Here is an 18,888-nt window from a genome sequence, read left to right as displayed (position 1 = left end):
GCTGCTGTTAGCAGTGAAGAAATTTTTTTTTTCTCAAAATCGGCAGTGCAGAGCATTGCACCTGGCATTAGGGACAGAAGTGGTGCTTAGGCAGGGAGAGTGTTAGGAGTGAGTGTAGCCTTCAAGAACCTCAACGGTCCTTTCTAGGGCCACATTTAACTGTGTGGAGTACTGTGCAGGCTGCTGTTAGCTGTGTTGCTTTTTTTTTTTCTTCTCAAAATCGGCGGTGCAGAGCATTGCACCTGGCATTAGGGACAGAAGTGGTGCTTAGGCAGGGAGAGTGTTAGGAGTGAGTGTAGCCTTCAAGAACCTCAACGGTCCTTTCTAGGGCCACATTTAACTGTGTGGAGTACTGTGCAGGCTGCTGTTAGCTGTGTTGCTTTTTTTTTTTTTTCTCAAAATCGGCGGTGCAGAGCATTGCACCTGGCATTAGGGACAGAAGTGGTGCTTAGGCAGGGAGAGTGTTAGGAGTGAGTGTAGCCTTCAAGAACCTCAATGGTCCTTTCTAGGGCCACATTTAACTGTGTGGAGTACTGTGCAGGCTGCTGTTAGCTGTGTTGCTTTTTTTTTTTTTTCTTAAAATCGGCGGTGCAGAGCATTGCACCCTGCATTGATACTACAGGCACAGAATTGTGTAGGCAGGGCCACAACACAGTTATTAGTCATTGAATAGGCACAGTGGGCCTTTCCTTTTAAACAAAAGGTAAAAAAGTATATTTGCCCTGCCTCTGTCAGTCCTAAGGGCTCTGTGTACGTGTGTGCTGCATGGAGAACGTCAAAAAATCAGACGCAACCAGCTACGGTTGAGTGCAGCCTTGCGCCAATTTCTTTCCTGCCTGGGAAATACCTGCTCTGCCACAGTTAATAACTCTGCAACAGTAAAGTTCTGTGACACTTTTGCAGGGCCGCAACACAGTTATATTAGTCATTGAATAGGCACAGTGCGCCTTTCCTTTTAAACAAAAGGGAAAAAAGTATATTTGCCCTGCCTTTGTCAGTCCTAAGGGCTTTGTGTACGTGTGTGCTGCGTGGAGAACGTCAAAAAATCAGACGCAACCAGCTACGGTTGAGTGCAGCCTTGCGCCAATTTCTTTCCTGCCTGGGAAATACCTGCTCTGCCACAGTTAATAACTCTGCAACAGTAAAGTTCTGTGACACTTTTGCAGGGCCGCAACACAGTTATATTAGTCATTGAATAGGCACAGTGCGCCTTTCCTTTTAAACAAAAGGGAAAAAAGTATATTTGCCCTGCCTCTGTCAGTCCTAAGGGCTCTGGGTACGTGTGTGCTGCGTGGAGAACGTCGAAAAATCAGACGCAACCAGCTACGGTTGAGTGCAGCCTTGCGCCAATTTCTTTCCTGCCTGGGAAATACCTGCTCTGCCACAGTTAATAACTCTGCAACAGTAAAGTTCTGTGACACTTTTGCAGGGCCGCAACACAGTTATTAAACTTATTATTCATTCACTAGAGGCAGTGGGCCTTTCCTTTTTAACAAAAGGGAAAAAAGTATATTTGCCCTGCCTCTGTCAGTACTAAGGGCTCTGGGTACGTGTGTGCTGCGTGGAGAACGTCAAAAAATCAGACGCAACCAGCTACGGTTGAGTGCAGCCTTGCGCCAATTTCTTTCCTGCCTGGGAAATACCTGCTCTGCCACAGTTAATAACTCTGCAACAGTAAAGTTCTGTGACACTTTTGCAGGGCCGCAACACAGTTATTAAACTTATTATTCATTCACTAGAGGCAGTGGGCCTTTCCTTTTTAAAAAAAGTTAAAAAATTATATTTGGCCTGCAGGCTTGCGCCAATTTATTTCCTGCCTGTGAAATCAAATCACTGGTAATACAGCATGCTGAGGGGTAGGGGTAGGCCTAGAGGACGTGGACGCGGCCGAGGACGCGGAGGGCCAAGTGAGGGTGTGGGCACAGGCCGAGCTCCTGATCTAGGTGTGTCGCAGCCGACTGCTGCGCGATTAGGAGAGAGGCACGTTTCTGGCGTCCCCACATTCATCGCCCAATTAATAGGTCCACGCGGGAGACCTTTATTAGAAAATGAGCAGTGTGAGCAGGTCCTGTCCTGGATGGCAGAAAGTGCTTCGAGCAAGCTATCATCCAGCCACAGTTCTGCGCCGTCCACTGCTGCAAATCCAAATCCTCTGGCTGCTGCTCCTCCTTCCTCCCAGCCTCCTCACTCCACTACAATGACACATGCTCAGGAGCGGGAAGACTCCCAGGAACTGTTCTCGGGCCCCTGCTCAGATTGGGCAGCAGTGGTTCCTCTCCCACCAGATGAGTTTATCGTCACTGATGCACAACCATTGGAAAGTTCCCGGGGTCCGGGGGATGAGGCTGGGGACTTCCGGCAACTGTCTCAAGACCTTTCAGTGGGTGAGGAGGACGATGACGATGAGACACAGTTGTCTTGCAGTGAGGTAGTAGTAAGGGCAGTAAGTCCGAGGGAGGAGCGCACAGAGGATTCGGAGGAAGAGCAGCAGGACGATGAGGTGACTGACCCCACCTGGTGTGCAACGCCTACACAGGACAGGTCTTCAGAGGGGGAGGCATGGGCAGCAGCAGGGCAGGTTGCAAGAGGCAGTGCGGTGTCCAGGGGGAGAGGCAGGGCCAGACCAAATAATCCACCAACTGTTTCCCAAAGCACACCCTCGCGCCATGCCACCCTGCAGAGGCCGAGGTGCTCTAAGGTCTGGCAGTTTTTCACCGAGACGCCTGACGACCGACGAACAGTGGTGTGCAACCTTTGTCGCGCCAAGATCAGCCGGGGAGCCACCACCAACAGCCTCACCACCACCAGCATGCGCAGACATATGATGGCCAAGCACCCCACAAGGTGGGACGAAGGCCGTTCACCGCCTCCGGTTTGCACCGCTGCCTCTCCCCCTGTGCCCCAACCTGCCACTGAGATCCAACACCCCTCTCAGGACACAGGCACTACCGTCTCATGGCCTGCACCCACACCCTCACCTCCGCTGTCCTCGGCCCCATCCACCAATGTCTCGCACCGCACAGTCCAGCCGTCGCTAGCGCAAGTGTTGGAGCGCAAGCGCAAGTACGCCGCCACGCACCCGCACGCTCAATCGTTAACCGTCCACATAGCCAAATTTATCAGCCTTGAAATGCTGCCGTATAGGGTTGTGGAAACGGAGGCTTTCAAAGCTATGATGGCGGCGGCGGCCCCGCGCTACTCAGTTCCCAGTCGCCACTACTTTTCCCGATGTGCCGTCCCAGCCCTGCACGACCACGTCACCCGCAACATTGTACGCGCCCTCACCAATGCGGTTAGTGGCAAGGTCCACTTAACTACGGACACGTGGACAAGCACAGGCGGGCAGGGCCACTACATCTCCCTGACGGCACATTGGGTGAATTTAGTGGAGCCTGGGACAGAGTCAGAGCCTGGGACCGCTCACGTCCTACCCATCCCCAGAATTGCGGGCCCCAGCTCGGTGGTGGTATGTTCGGCGGTGTATGCTTCTTCCACTAAAGCACCCTCCTCCTCCTCCTCCTCCTCAGTCTCGCAATCTAGATGTGTCAGCAGCAGCAGGACGTCGCCAGCAGTCGGTGTCGCGTGGCGTGGCAGCACAGCGGTGGGCAAGCGTCAGCAGGCCGTGCTGAAACTACTCAGCTTAGGAGATAAGAGGCACACGGCCCACGAACTGCTGCAGGGTCTGACAGAGCAGACCGACCGTTGGCTTGCGCCGCTGAGCCTCCAACCGGGCATGGTCGTGTGTGACAACGGCCGTAACCTGGTGGCGGCTCTGCAGCTCGGCAGCCTCACGCACGTGCCATGCCTGGCCCACGTCTTTAATTTGGTGGTTCAGCGCTTTCTGAAAAGCTACCCACGCTTGTCAGACCTGCTCGTAAAGGTGCGCCGGCTCTGCGCACATTTCCGCAAGTCCCACACTTACGCTGCCACCCTGCGCACCCTGCAACATCGGTTTAATCTGCCAGTGCACCGACTGCTGTGCGACGTGCCCACACGGTGGAAGTCTACGCTCCACATGTTGGCTAGGCTCTATGAGCAGCGTAGAGCTATAGTGGAATACCAACTCCAACATGGGTGGCGCAGTGGTAGTCAGCCTCCTCAATTCTTTTCAGAAGAGTGGGCCTGGTTGGCAGACATCTGCCAGGTCCTTCGAAACTTTGAGCAGTCTACCCAGGTGGTGAGCGGCGATGCTGCAATCATTAGCGTCACCATTCCTCTGCTATGCATCTTGAGAAGTTCCCTGCAAACCATAAAGGCAGCCGCTTTGCGCTCGGAAACAGAGCCGGGGGAAGACAGTATGTCGCTGGATAGTCAGAGCACCCTCCTGTCTATATCTCAGCGCGTTCAGGAGGAGGAGGAGGAGCATGAGGAGGATGAGGAGGAGGGGGAAGAGACAGCTTGGCCCACTGCTGACCGTACCCATGCTGCTTGCCTGTCATCATTTCAGCGTGTATGGCCTGAGGAGGAGGAGGAGGAGGAGGATCCTGAAAGTGATCTTCCTAGTGCGGACAGCCATGTGTTGCGTACAGGTACCCTGGCACACATGGCTGACTTCATGTTAGGATGCCTTTCTCGTGACCCTCGCGTTACACGCATTCTGGCCACTACGGATTACTGGGTGTACACACTGCTCGACCCACGCTATAAGGAGAACCTTCCCACTCTCATTCCCGAAGAGGAAAGGGGTTCGAGAGTGTTGCTATACCACAGGACCCTGGCGGACAAGCTGATGGTAAAATTCCCATCCGACAGCGCTAGTGGCAGAAGGCGCAGTTCCGAGGGCCAGGTACCAGGGGAGGTGCGTAGATCGAGCAGCATGTACAGCCCAGGCAGTGCAACAGTCTTTAAGGGCCTGGACAGCTTTATGGCTCCCCAGCAAGACTGTGTCACCGCTCCCCAGTCAAGGCTGAGTCGGCGGGAGCACTGTAAAAGGATGGTGAGGGAGTACGTAGCCGATCGCACGACCGTCCTCCGTGACGCCTCTGCCATCTACAACTACTGGGTGTCGAAGCTGGACACGTGGCCTGAACTAGCGCTGTATGCCCTGGAGGTGCTTGCTTGTCCTGCGGCTAGCGTCTTGTCAGAAAGGGTGTTTAGTGCGGCTGGGGGAATCATCACAGATAAGCCTAGCCGCTTGTCAACCGACAGTGCCGACAGGCTAACACTCATCAAGATGAACAAAGCCTGGATTTCGCCAGACTTCTCTTCTCCACCAGCGGACAGCAAGGATACGTAAGCAATACGAAGGCTGCACCCGCGGATGGAAGCTACGTTCTCTCTCACCATCCAAAACGGGGACATTTCTGCTTCATCAATCTGTGTCTAATATTCCTCCTCCTCCTCCTGCTCCTCCTCCTGAAACCTCACGTAATCACGCTGAACGGGCAATTTTTCTTAGGGCCACAAGGCTCACTCATCTAATTTTTCGAAACAATTTTTATATGTTTCAATGCTCTTAAAAGCGTTGAAACTTGAACTTGAACCAATTTTTCGTTAAACTGGGCTGCCTCCAGGCCTAGTTACCACTTAAGCCACATTAACCAAAGCGATTAATGGGTTTCACCTGCCATCTTGGTTGGGCATGGCCAATTTTTACTGAGGTACATTAGTACTGTTGGTACACCAATGTTTTGGGGCCCTCACCTACAGTGTAATCATGGCAATTTCTATGTTCTTCGCCTGCACTCATGGTACAGAAGTGTGTGTGGGGTTGGCCTACACTTTAGCTACATAAATGTAACTTGGGCCTTGGCTATACTGCAGCTACTGAAATGGAACTAAGACTGCGCTCCCACTATACTGCTGCTTCGGAATTGTTCCTGGGGCCTGTGTAGGCTGCTACAATGACTTAAATGGAACTAAGACTGTGCTCCTCCTATACTGCTGCTTCGGAATTGTTCCTGGGGCCTGTGTAGGCTGCTACTATTACTGAAATGGAACGAAGACTGCGCTCCCACTATACTGCTGCTTCGGAATTGTTACTGGGGCCTGTGTAGGCTGCTACTATTACTGAAATGGAACTAAGACTGTGCTCCCCCTATAATGCTGCTAGTGATATGTTAGTGGGGCCTGTCGCTAATGCTACGGCTGAAATGTTACTAATTCTGGGCTCTGCCTATACCGCTGCTAATGGTATGTCTCTGGGGTGTGGAAACAGAGGCTTCCCAAAGACATGATGGCGGCGAGGCCATTTCCCACCAACGCTGTTACTGTTAAGGTGCATATAACCACGGACACGTGGAGAGGACACGTAGTGCCTCCAAAACATCCCCCGCCACGGCCCACTTAATCCTGGCCAGTGGCCACATTCCGAAAACCAACTACATTAAACCGCGCTACCAGGTCCGCAGTCACCACCACATTACCACCAACGAGGTTACTGTTAAGGTACATATTACCAGTCAGACTGGGGCATGCAGTGTGGGCCGAAGCCCACCTGCATTAAGCACAACATTACTACCTCAGCTGTGTTGGGCAATGCAATGGGATATTTCTATGTACCGCCGGTGGCTTCCTGGCACCCACCCCTGCTGTGGGTCCACAGGGAATTATAAATGCATCTGTTTCCACTTGTAAAGAACCCCAGTCTGACTGGGGCATGCAGTGTGGGCCGAAGCCCACCTGCATTAAGCACGACATTACGAACAGCGACCACAATATAATCAACTTCCAGCTGTCAATCAATAGGAAGCCTTATCAGGGAGTGACAAAGAAACTAAACTTTAGTAAAGCAAAATTTGATGAGCTTAGAACTACTATCGGTAACATTAATTGGGACAACATCCTCAAAAATATCAGTACGGAGGACAAATGGGAAAAGTTCAAAAGGATCCTAATCAACTCATGTGAGCAGTTCATTCCCTTTAAAAATAAAAGAAACTCAGCTAAAAGGAAACCAATGTGGTTCGACAAGACGGTACGAGGGGCAATAAACGAAAAGAAGAAAGCGTTCAAACTACTAAAGCAACAAGGCAGCGAAGAAGCGCTAAAATCATACAGGGAAAAAAACAAAATATGCAAAGATACGATTAAAACTGCCAAGGAGGAAGCAGAAAGACGGATCGCAAAAGAGAGCAGAAACAACCCGAAGCTATTTTTCAACTACATAAACAGCAAAAGGATTTGCAGGGAGAGCGCTGGCCCTTTAAAAAACAATGCAGGAGAAATCATTGATGATGACGAAGGGAAAGCAAATCTAATGAACAGTTTCTTCTCAAGTGTGTTCACCAAAGAAAAAGAAATGCCACACGAGATGCAGGGGAATAAAACGAACCCCTCACAAAATATCTCATACCTAACGCAGGAGGAGGTGCGGAAGCGTCTAAAGAAAACTAAAATTGATAAATCACCGAGCCCAGATGGATTACACCCAAGGATACTAAAGGAACTAAGTGACGAGATAGCTAGGCCGCTATACCTAATATTTCTAGACACTATCAAGACCGGAGTAGTACCATTGGACTGGCGCATTGCCAACGTGGTCCCAATTTACAAAAAAGGGAGCAAAAGTGAGCCTGGTAACTACAGGCCAGTAAGTCTCACTTCAGTAACGGGAAAAATTTTCGAGGGGATTCTGAGAGACGCAATCGATGAGTACCTCAAGGAGATTAAGGGAATAACTCCTCACCAACATGGATTCATGAAGGGTCGCTCATGTCAGACAAATCTGATCAGTTTCTACGATGAAGTAAGCTCTAAGCTGGACCAGGGAGAATCTATTGATCTTGTATATCTGGACTTCTCTAAAGCCTTTGACACCGTGCCACATAATAGGCTAATATACAAAATGAGGCAGCTCGGACTGGGCGAAAACGTGTGTAAGTGGGTAAAAAATTGGCTCAACGATAGAAAGCAGAGGGTGGTAATAAATGGTTCGTACTCTGATTGGACCACAGTCGCTAGCGGGGTGCCACAGGGTTCAGTATTAGGCCCCACTCTGTTCAACATATTTATCAATGACCTGATAGATGGGCTGTACAGCAAAATATCAATATTTGCAGATGACACAAAATTATACAATATAATTAATGCAACGGAGGACAATGTGCGGCTACAAACGGACCTGGATAAGCTGGGGGCTTGGGCAGAAAAATGGCAAATGAAGTTCAATGTTGAAAAATGTAAGACTATGCACATGGGCAAGAGGAACGGATGTCACAAATATTCACTTAATGGGGTACCACTAGGGAAAAGTGATATGGAAAAGGATCTGGGGGTATTAGTGGATAATAGACTAAACTGGAGTAACCAATGCCAGTCAGCCGCTGCAAAGGCAAATAAAGTCTTGGGGTGCATCAAAAGAGGTATAGGGACAAAGGACGAGAACATTATCCTTCCATTATATAAGGCACTTGTCAGACCTCACATGGAATACTGCGTACAATTCTGGACACCGGTGCTCAGGAAAGATGTCACAGTGCTTGAGGGGGTTCAAAGAAGAGCGACTAAACTAATACATGGAATGACGGGACTGGAATACCCAGAGAGGCTGTCCAAATTGGGACTATTTACTCTAGAAAAAAGAAGGTTAAGAGGCGACCAAATAACCATGTATAAGTACATGAGGGGACAACACATGGATCTCTCCCGCGATCTGTTTACACCCAGGACCACGACGGTAACAAGAGGACATCCGCTACGATTAGAGGAAAGTAGGTTTCATCACCAACACAGAAAGGGGTTCTTTACTGTAAGAGCAGTTAGACTGTGGAACTCTCTACCGGAGGAAGTGGTGATGGCAAAATCCATAGAGGAGTTTAAAAGGGGACTTGATGTCTTTCTGGAGAAGGATATTACAGGATATAAATTTTAGTTTAAGTATCAATCCTGGTATATAGGCAGGTAGGAACTATTAGGGGTTGATCCAGGGAACAGTCTGATTGCCATTAGGGAGTCGGGAAGGAATTTTTTCCCCAAAAGGGCTAATTGACTTCTGGCCTTGGGGTTTTTTGCCTTCCTCTGGATCAACACAGTAGGATAGACAGGCTGGACTAGATGGACAATGTCTTCATTCGGCCTTACATACTATGTTACTATGTTACTATGTTACTACCTCAGCTGTGTTGGGCAATGCAATGGGATATTTTTGTGTATCGCCGGTGGGTTCCAGGGAGCCACCCATGCTGTAGGTGCACACGGAGTTTAACCTACATGTGTCCACTTGTAAAGAACCCCAGTCTGACTGGGGCATGCAGTGTGGGCCGAAGCCCACCTGCATTAAGCACGACATTACTACCTCAGCTGTGTTGGGCAATGCAATGGGATATTTCTATGTACCGCCGGTGGCTTCCTGGCACCCACCCATGCTGTGGGTCCACAGGGAATTATAAATGCATCTGTTTCCACTTGTAAAGAACCCCAGTCTGACTGGGGCATGCAGTGTGGGCCGAAGCCCACCTGCATTAAGCACGACATTACTACCTCAGCTGTGTTGGGCAATGCAATGGGATATTTTTGTGTATCGCCGGTGGGTTCCAGGGAGCCACCCATGCTGTAGGTGCACACGGAGTTTAACCTACATGTGTCCACTTGTAAAGATCCCCAGTCTGACTGGGGCATGCAGTGTGGGCCGAAGCCCACCTGCATTAAGCACGACATTACTACCTCAGCTGTGTTGGGCAATGCAATGGGATATTTCTATGTACCGCCGGTGGCTTCCTGGCACCCACCCATGCTGTGGGTCCACAGGGAATTATAAATGCATCTGTTTCCACTTGTAAAGAATCCCAGTCAGACTGGGGCATGCAGTGTGGGCCGAAGCCCACCTGCATTAAGCACGACATTACTACCTCAGCTGTGTTGGGCAATGCAATGGGATATTTTTATGTACCGCCGGTGGGTTCCAGGGAGCCACCCATGCTGTCGGTCGACAGGGACTTCACAATAGGGAATTGTACCTGCCTGTGTCTATGAATTAAAAAGCCCGGTCTGACTGGGGCATGCAGAGACACCTTGACAGAATGAATAGTGTGTGGCACATAGGTTCCCCATTGCTATGCCCACGTGTGCAGCTCCTGATGGCGGTGGCACAGGATTCTATTTCTCATTGCTTCTGTACAGCATTGTGGGCTATCGCCCCGCCCCTTTTAAAGAGGGTCGCTGCCTAGCCGTGCCAACCTCTGCAGTGTGTGCCTGCGGTTCCTCCTCATGGCAGACGCACTTCTAAATAGACATGAGGGTGGTGTGGCATGAGGGCAGCTGAAGGCTGCGCAGGGACACTTTGGTGTGCGCTGTGGGGGGGGAGGGGGGGCGGTTGGGCAGCATGTAAGCCAGGAGAAGTGGCAGTGGAGTGTCATGCAGGCAGTGATTGTGCTTTGTTGGAGGTAGTGTGGTGCTTAGCTAAGGTATGCATTGCTAATGAGGGCTTTTCAGAAGTAAAAGTTGTTGGGAGGGGGGGGGGGCACTCTTGCCGGTATTGTGGCTTAATAGTGGGACCTGTGAACTTGAGATGCAGCCCAACATGTAGCCCCTCGCCTGCCCTATCCGTTGCTGTGTTGTTCCCATCACTTTCTTGAATTGCCCAGATTTTCACACAAGGAAACCTTAGCGAGCATCAGCGAAATACAAAAATGCTCGGGTCGCCCATTGACTTCAATGGGGTTCGTTACTCGAAACGAACCCTCGAGCATCGCGAAAAGTTCGTCCCGAGTAACGAGCACCCGAGCATTTTGGTGCTCGCTCATCTCTACTAGAGATGAGCGAACGTACTCGTCCGAGCTTGATGCTCGGGCGAATATTAGGGTGTTCGGGATGTTCGTTATTCGTAACGAACACCACACGATGTTCGGATGTTCGGGTTACTTTAACTTTCTTCCCTGAGAAATCTTTTCTATATGCGCTCAATGGGGCCGGCGGCAGCAGCGCCAACCCCATTGAGAACATATAGAAGACAAATCGTTCTTCTCTGCCACAGCTGTAACAGCTGTGACAGAGAAGAACGATGTTTGCCCATTGAATTCAATGGAACCGGCAATACAGCCGACTCCACTGAATGCAATGGGCTGCCGGCGATCGCGGGATGAATTGTCGGAAAGGGGTTAAATATATAAGCCCTTCCCTGCAATTCATCCAGAAATGTGTAAAAATAAAAAATATATATATACTCACCTGGTGCCCGCAGACGGAGTTCAGCGCGGCAGGCTGCAGTTCTCCTGAACTGCTCTGAACAGCTGTGAGTAGTATTCAGCAGCCGGGGATTTAAAATCCCCGCCTGCTGAATAAGATGCCTCTGAATGGTCACAGCCTGACCAATCAGAGGCCAGCCCTCACTCACACCCATTCATGAATTCATGAATGGGTGAGTGAGGGCTGCCTCTGATTGGCTCAGGGGCAGGAGAGCTGCCCCTGAGCCAATCAGAGGCAGCCCTCACTCACCCATTCATGAATTCATGAATGGGTGTGAGTGAGGGCTGGCCTCTGATTGGTCAGGCTGTGACCAATCAGAGGCATCTTATTCAGCAGGCGGGGATTTTAAATCCCCGGCTGCTGAATACTACTCACAGCTGTTCAGAGCAGTTCAGGAGAACTGCAGCCTGCCGCGCTGAACTCCGTCTGCGGGCACCAGGTGAGTATATATATTTTTTTATTTTTACACATTTCTGGATGAATTGCAGGGAAGGGCTTATATATTTAACCCCTTTCCGACAATTCATCCCGCGATCGCCGGCAGCCCATTGCATTCAGTGGAGTCGGCTGTATTGACAGCTCCACTGAATTCAATGGGCTAACATCGTCCCTATCCGTTGCTGTGTCGTTCCCATCATTGTCTTGAATTGCCAAGATTTTCACACATGAAAACCTTAGCGAGCATCGGCGAAATACAAAAATGTTCCGGTCGCCCATTGACTTCAATGGGGTTCGTTATTCGAAACGAACACCCGAACATCGCGGGAAGTTCGTTTCGAATAACGCGAACCCGAACATTTTGGTGTTCGCTCATCTTTAATCTCTACATATAAGCCCTTCCCTGAAAAACAATAATTTTAGTGTAAAAAATAAATAAATAAATAAAAAAAACTTACCTCTCCGCCGCTGCTGTGACCCCCGCGGGGATGAAAAACACATCTGCCGCATGCGGCAGGCATTTCCTTAACCCCCGCTAATAAAAAGAATTCCCTGCTGCTGCATCTGCCACATCTGTGACCGATACAACAGAGGAATTCTTCAATTCCCTATCGCAGCTGTCACACATGACACAGGCAGCTCTCGCTGAATGAATGGCAGGCGGTGATTTTTGTGGCATATCCACAAAAAAGTCTTGCTCATAATGTAAAGCCTTTTTCACAGAGCAATAAATTGTGCGCACAGGTAAACAATTACAGAGGTTGCATGTTCACTCATGCAGCCTGTTTGTACAATTTTGTGGCTAAATCATTCACTTGTTCATATTCATTGTATCAGTGAATAAATCATAGAATCATAAAAATGGTAGAGTTGGAAGGGACCTCCAGGGTCATCGAATCCAACCCCCTGCTCAGTGCTGGATTCACTGAATCATCCCAGACAGATATTTGTCCAGCCTTTGTTTGAACTCTTCCATTGAAGGAGAACTCACCACCTCCCATGGTAACCTGTTCCACTCATTGATCCCCCTCACTGTCTAATATCTAATTTCTGTCTCCTCCCTTTCAGTTTCATCCCATTGCTTCTAGTCTTTCCTTGTGCAAATGAGAATAGGGATGATCCCTCTGCACTGTAACAGCCCTTCATATATTTGTAGACGGCTATTAAGTCTCCTCTCAGCCTTTTTTTTTTGCAATCTAAACATTCCCAGATCCTTTAACCATTCCTCATAGGACATAATTTGCAGACCGCTCACCATTTTGGTAACTCTTCTCTGAACTTGCTCCAGTTTGTCAATGTCAGAATGTGAACAACTAAACAATCGCTGCTCACATGCAACAATGTGCAAAGGAGCAAACGATTCTTTTAATGCCTTTATAAAATGAACGACAAACGAGAAGCGAACAAATTCTTGTTCATTGTTCCCCCGCTGGCCGCGTTTACACTGAACGATTATCACAATTAAACAATTTTTTTGAACGATAATTATTTTTACACTGAAAGATTATAATTTATAATATTTCAGTGTAAGAAGCCGGTAATTTACTTTCTACAGCTCAGTTACTGTAAACGATGGCCTGGAGTAAAGTGATATAGTGTCAGATTGTCTGCCTCTGATAGGTGCTTGATGTATTGTAGTTGCTGCCTCACATGTCTTATTGGTACAATGTCAGAAATCATTTTTGCAATGAGTCTGAATATTTGACAAAATAAACTTTACAAATTGCACTGATAGATGTTCTTGTCAAGCTGTGGGTGCCTGTAAAGCTCCAGCGAGTTTGGCAATATTGTATCAGACTTTTGTGGAAATGTTTCATCTTAGAAATATCTGTATACTTTTCCATCATCCAATGCACATTAACGCCTTATGCACACGGCCGTGACGGGCTCCACAAGCGGAATACTGTAGCGGAGTCCGTCACGGCGCCCCCACAAAGACCCCATACTTACCTCCGTATCCGCTGCGTGAAATCCCGCATGACACTCCGGCGTGCATGTGCAGTACAGTGCATGACGCGCCGGCGGTGTCACATGACCCGCCGGCAGCATCATATGACACGCTCGGCGGTGGGCGGGGCGCGTATTCACGCTATTCTTCCGCTGTACTACAGCGGAAGTATAGCGTGACGGGCGGCTTCTGTTGACTACAAGGGGAGCCGTCCATGCATATAACCACGGCAAATAGGACATGCCGCGGGTAATTTCATGCTGCGGAATTCCACGGTGGATTTCCGCAACATGTACATTGAGCTATTAGGTTCAATAGAACCTAATAGCTGCAGTGAAATGCCGTGAATTTCCGCTGCGTAAAACGCGGTGGAAAGCCGGCCGTGGGAATTAGGCCTAATACATTGCTAAATTACTGCAGAACATTCATTCTAATATTATAAATGTGGAAGTAACTCTGTCCGTCTGTTTGCTACCTTTTCACGGCTAAACCACTGAAGCGATTTTGATGAAAATCTGTCAGGCAGATAGCTTGCATCCTGAGGAAGGACATAGGCTATGTTTTATCCTGAAGATTTATAGAGTTCGCCAGAGGCGATTTTTTTGTGATTTATTTGGTGAAGCGCAGAAGCACCTCCTCTCTGCCCCCACTGCGGCGCAATGCAGCGAGTCAGAGGCGAAGGGAGAGCACATCATTAGCTATGCCTACACATTTGTGATGATAATCCATAAGGCCCTTTCACACGGGTGAGAAAATTGCACGATTTTCTCGCGATGAGACAGCACTACAAATCGCATGTATGTGAAGCCCATGCTATCCAATGGGTTCCTTTACATTAGCAATGTTTTGTAGGCTGCTATATTGTGATAAAAAAAAGAGTGCGTGTTGCTGAATATTGCAGTGATTAGCGCTGTTTTGTAGCCCATGTTTCTCTATGGAGCCTTGCTTTGTATTTCATCGCATAAGAATGCAGTTTTTGTGTGGTGCGATGCACCTTCTACAGTAGGAAATCCATTGTATTAAATGGCTGTGATTGGTTCATCGAGTGCTGGCTCTGATTGGCTGAGCTGTGGCACTCGAGAACCAATCAGAGACAGCGCTTCCTGAAGGCAGGGTTTTTGAAAGCCCTGACTAGGAAGTGCTCCCTGAAGACTACAAACAAGTGCCGAAGCTGCAGAGGAGACATGTGGCAATCGGACAAAGCCTCTTAGGTGATGTATTTTTTTTTGGTTTGTTTTTCATGCAGCTAGGGCTTATTTCTTGAGTATGGCTTCTCTTTCAAGCCCCCCTCGAAAATTCCATCAACTTTGTTGCAACACAAAAACGCAGTGATATCACACAAAACACAGATGCAATATCACTGTGATATTGCTGTTGCCTGTGTGAAAGAGGCCCAAGGCTCAAGGGCAAACACTTAAGGTAGAAGGTGTACAGTTAGAAAAAACAAGTTTTTCTCATGGGCAACTGTATGTGGCATGCTCACTTGTTTACGGCCCACAAAACCTTTGTATCCCAGCAAAAGATGACAAGACCAAAACCGTACAGAACTGCCCTGGCATCACATACTGCAGTTACATTCCTTTCACTATTTCAACTTTTTACGTTTCAATATCCAGAAAACCACACGGACGAAGTCGCGGGTAACAAGCGGGTTTCTTATAAAAGGCTTCTGTCTAAGCTTATATTTTTTTGATATCAGAAAAAGTCGTCTGCACTTAATATGTTACTTATATTCCATGCCAAAAATAAAAATAAATCACTAAATTGTGTATTCAACTTTGACTTGCATTGTGCCAGTGACACAAATAAAATGGGTAGAGGAAGGAAATGACTTTTCATTAACCAAATTGCATTTAGAAGTCATATATTAAAAGCAGTCATAGAAATATTAGGCATTTAATGTTCTGCCGACCCATCGCAGTATTTGTTGTGATCAACCGAACAAAGCTTTACAATTTGTTTCTTTGTAAATTCAGGATGAAAAGTCAAAGTAGTAATAATGAAATGAAGAATGATTGGTGGCTGCTCATATTAAGGTTACTCTGCATGAGTGGCTCATTATTCTTTCAATTCTGTAATCCTGTTTAGTGGTTTCGGGAACAAGAAAGATATTCAACCAAGGTAACTACAAAGACCATTCAGAAGAAACCTAATTGGAACTCTTTTTTCTTTAGTTCTAGCATCACCTACCCCCAAGACAACCATGGTCAATATTGAATATGTAATATTTCCTTAATATCATAAACTCAACATTGATAATAAGCCAACCACTGTACCTGTGGGGTCTGTTAGTACAGATCCAAACGCGCTGATGATAACATCGGCTTTCAACTGAACAAGCTGATCTTCATCTTCAATCCAATTTCCATCCTCATCTTGTTCTGTTCGAACAAATTGCATTCCACTTATTCTGCCACCCTTGAGAATCACTTTCTGAGGTGATAAGAATGGTAAAAATTCACATTTTTCCTCTTTGGCTAATTCTACCTGCAAGACAAAACATTTAATTTCTAACATTATAACTGATTGGTCATTATTATACCTGTGAGTACAATGGCACAAGGACCCAGTGTCACCTCAAAAGCAGCTTCCCACTGTTACAACATTGCATGCAAGGGATTGAGCGAATACATTTAAGGGTTAAGGCTCAGAAAGATATAAGGAAGGTTGTTTTATGATGCTGTTTGCAAGCAAGGTGCGCATATCCGGTTCTTGCACCAAGGTCTTCTGCTGTCTGTGTCTTTCCTTGGCCAGGGCTTGTGGTAACAAAAATGACCCTAGAATTAGACTGATCCCGTTCACCACACAAAATCAAATATCACCACTTGCCGATTCTTCCTTTCATAAGGACTGATATCCAGAATAGTCATGAAAAAGAAAATTATGAATTGTCTATAATATGAGTGGGAAAAGGATGAATAGTGATAAGAAAAATTAGTTACAAGGAATGAAGAATAATGAATGAGTCTTGAGTAGAGATGAGCGAGCGTACTCGCTAAGGCAAACTACTCGCGCACGTAGTGCCTTATGCGAGTACCTGCCCGCTCATCTAAATTGATTCGGGTTCCGGTGGGGGAGAGCGGTGAGTTGCGGGAATCTTTTAAGACGACCGGCCAGGTACTCGCATAAGGCACTACTCACTCGAGTAGTTTGCCTTAGCGAGTATGCTCGCTCATCTCTCGTCTTGAGTGATAAGGACAAGTCATTAGGCATTAGCATTGATTCATACATATTCATTGACTTTAAGGGGTATTCCCCTAAGGGTAATGGGTGAATACCAATAAAAAGGTGGGGAGCCCTACCAATTGCCACTTTCAGTCAAGCAGTATTGCTGATCTAACCAGAGTGAATGCAGAGTGGGCCATGTGTGTGCAGTGCTCCCCCACTCATTTCAGTAGGGCTAAAGGAAATAGCCTAGCGTCTTGCTCAGCTATTTTTGTTAGCCTCAATGAAATGAATAGAGCAGCACAGTGCATAAGCAGCAAGAGCTCCGTTTAAAGTGACGGCACTCCGGTCAGAGCTGAGATGTAGAAACGACAGAAAGTTGGGCAAACGGGAACCCCTCATTCTTGTGACCATTGGGTGTCCCAGCAGTCAGATCCTCATGATCAGTAAGTGGATAGGGCATAATTGTTTTTTGCTATTGAAACCATCAAAGGAAGCCTCCATCATTGACCTCTGTGGTAATCTGGGGATTTAGTGCTAATCCACATGCGGTTACTCACTGAGTAATCCGCCTCAAGAGTGACATGAAAATTTCATGCCATATAAACCACAAAGTGGATGCCCACTGAAAGCAATGGACTGCAAATTGCATGAGGATGTCACACAGATTTTAACGCAGAATACGCATCAGAATCCACATGAAGAATATATGTGATCATACCGTAAAGCAACATTGGTACCGACAAAAAAACCTAAGAGTTTGAATTGAGCTGAAGGACATACTGTATACTCAACTGCTACTTCATCTAAATTTCTCCTAGCACTGATTGTTCAGCTAAGGGCAGAGGGTAAACCAAGGTCTCCACTTCTAGCGCTCAATGTGTGTTCCAGTGATTAGACACCCACAGATCTAACGTTTATCACCCATCTAGGGGATATGTGACAAATGCATTAGACTGTCATACCCCTTAAAATTTTGACCCTTTCCAAAGGCTCATAGTGCTGCTATACTATACACTAGCTATAAGGATTTTAGTCTTTGCTTAAATACTACTTAACAGAATCTGTAGTTATTGAAAAAGAATTTAAAAAATCGCTAACAGGGGGAAGATTCTTCACTTGGAGTGGACTGAGTGAAACACAAATAGCTTGCTGTTGGTACACATATAGAGATGAGCGAGCACCAAAATGCTCGGGTGCTCGTTACTCGAGACGAACTTTTCGCGATGCTCGAGGGTTCGTTTCGAGTAACGAACCCCATTGAAGTCAATGGGCGACCCGAGCATTTTTGTATATCACCGATGCTCGCTAAGGTTTTCGTTTGTGAAAATCTGGGCAATTCAAGAAAGTGATGGGAACGACACAGCAACGGATAGGGCAGGCGAGGGGCTACATGTTGGGCTGCATCTCAAGTTCCCAGGTCCCACTATTAAGCCACAATAGTGGCAAGAGTGCCCCCTCCCCCTTGCCAACAATTTTTACTTCTGAAAAGCCCTCATTAGCAATGCATACCTTAGCTAAGCACAATCACTGCCTGCATGACACTCCGCTGCCACTTCTCCTGGGTTACATGCTGACCAACCCCCCCCCCCCACAACCCAGTGTCCACAGCGCACACCAAACTGTCCCTGCCCAGCCTTCAGCTGCCCTCATGCCACGCCACCCTCATGTCTATTTATAAGTGCGTCTGCCACAGGAACCGCAGGCACACACTGCAGAGGGTTGGCACGGCTAGGCAGCGACCCTCTTTAAAAGGGGCGGGGTGATAGTCCACAATGCTGTACAGAAGCAATGAGAAATCCAATCCTGTGCCACCTCAATCTGGAGCTGTACACGTGGGCATAGCAATGGGGAACCTATGTGCCACACACTATTCATTCTGTCAAGGTGTCTGCATGCCCCAGTCAGACTGGGGTTCTTTAGAAGTGGACACATGCAGTTACAACTCCCTGTGGACCCACAGCATGGGTGGCTCCCTGGAACCCACCGGCGGTACATAAATATATCCCATTGCAGTGCCCATCACAGCTGAGGTAATAATGTCATGTTTAATGCAGGTGGGCTTCGGCCCACACTGCATGCCCCAGTCAGACTGGGGTTCTTTAGAAGTGGACACATGCAGTTACAACTCCCTGTGGACCCACAGCATGGGTGGCTCCCTGGAACCCACCGGCGGTACATTAATATATCCCATTGCAGTGCCCAACACAGCT

The 18,888-nt window shown here is 47.9% G+C and overlaps 1 protein-coding gene across 1 annotated transcript in view; it reads right to left on the bottom strand.

Moving 5' to 3' along the window:
• DPYD (dihydropyrimidine dehydrogenase) overlaps positions 1–18,888 on the bottom strand; it is a 1,260,313-nt gene that overhangs the window by 598,690 nt on the left and 642,735 nt on the right. The window contains exon 11 of the mRNA XM_066597377.1: positions 15,787–15,997. Coding sequence (XP_066453474.1) covers positions 15,787–15,997 — 211 coding nt within the window. The remainder of the gene's footprint in view (positions 1–15,786; positions 15,998–18,888) is intronic.

Source organism: Eleutherodactylus coqui, chromosome 3 (assembly GCF_035609145.1).
Source record: "Eleutherodactylus coqui strain aEleCoq1 chromosome 3, aEleCoq1.hap1, whole genome shotgun sequence".
In the NCBI taxonomy this organism is placed as follows: domain Eukaryota; kingdom Metazoa; phylum Chordata; class Amphibia; order Anura; family Eleutherodactylidae; genus Eleutherodactylus; species Eleutherodactylus coqui.
This window is presented reverse-complemented; position numbering and strand designations above follow the sequence as displayed.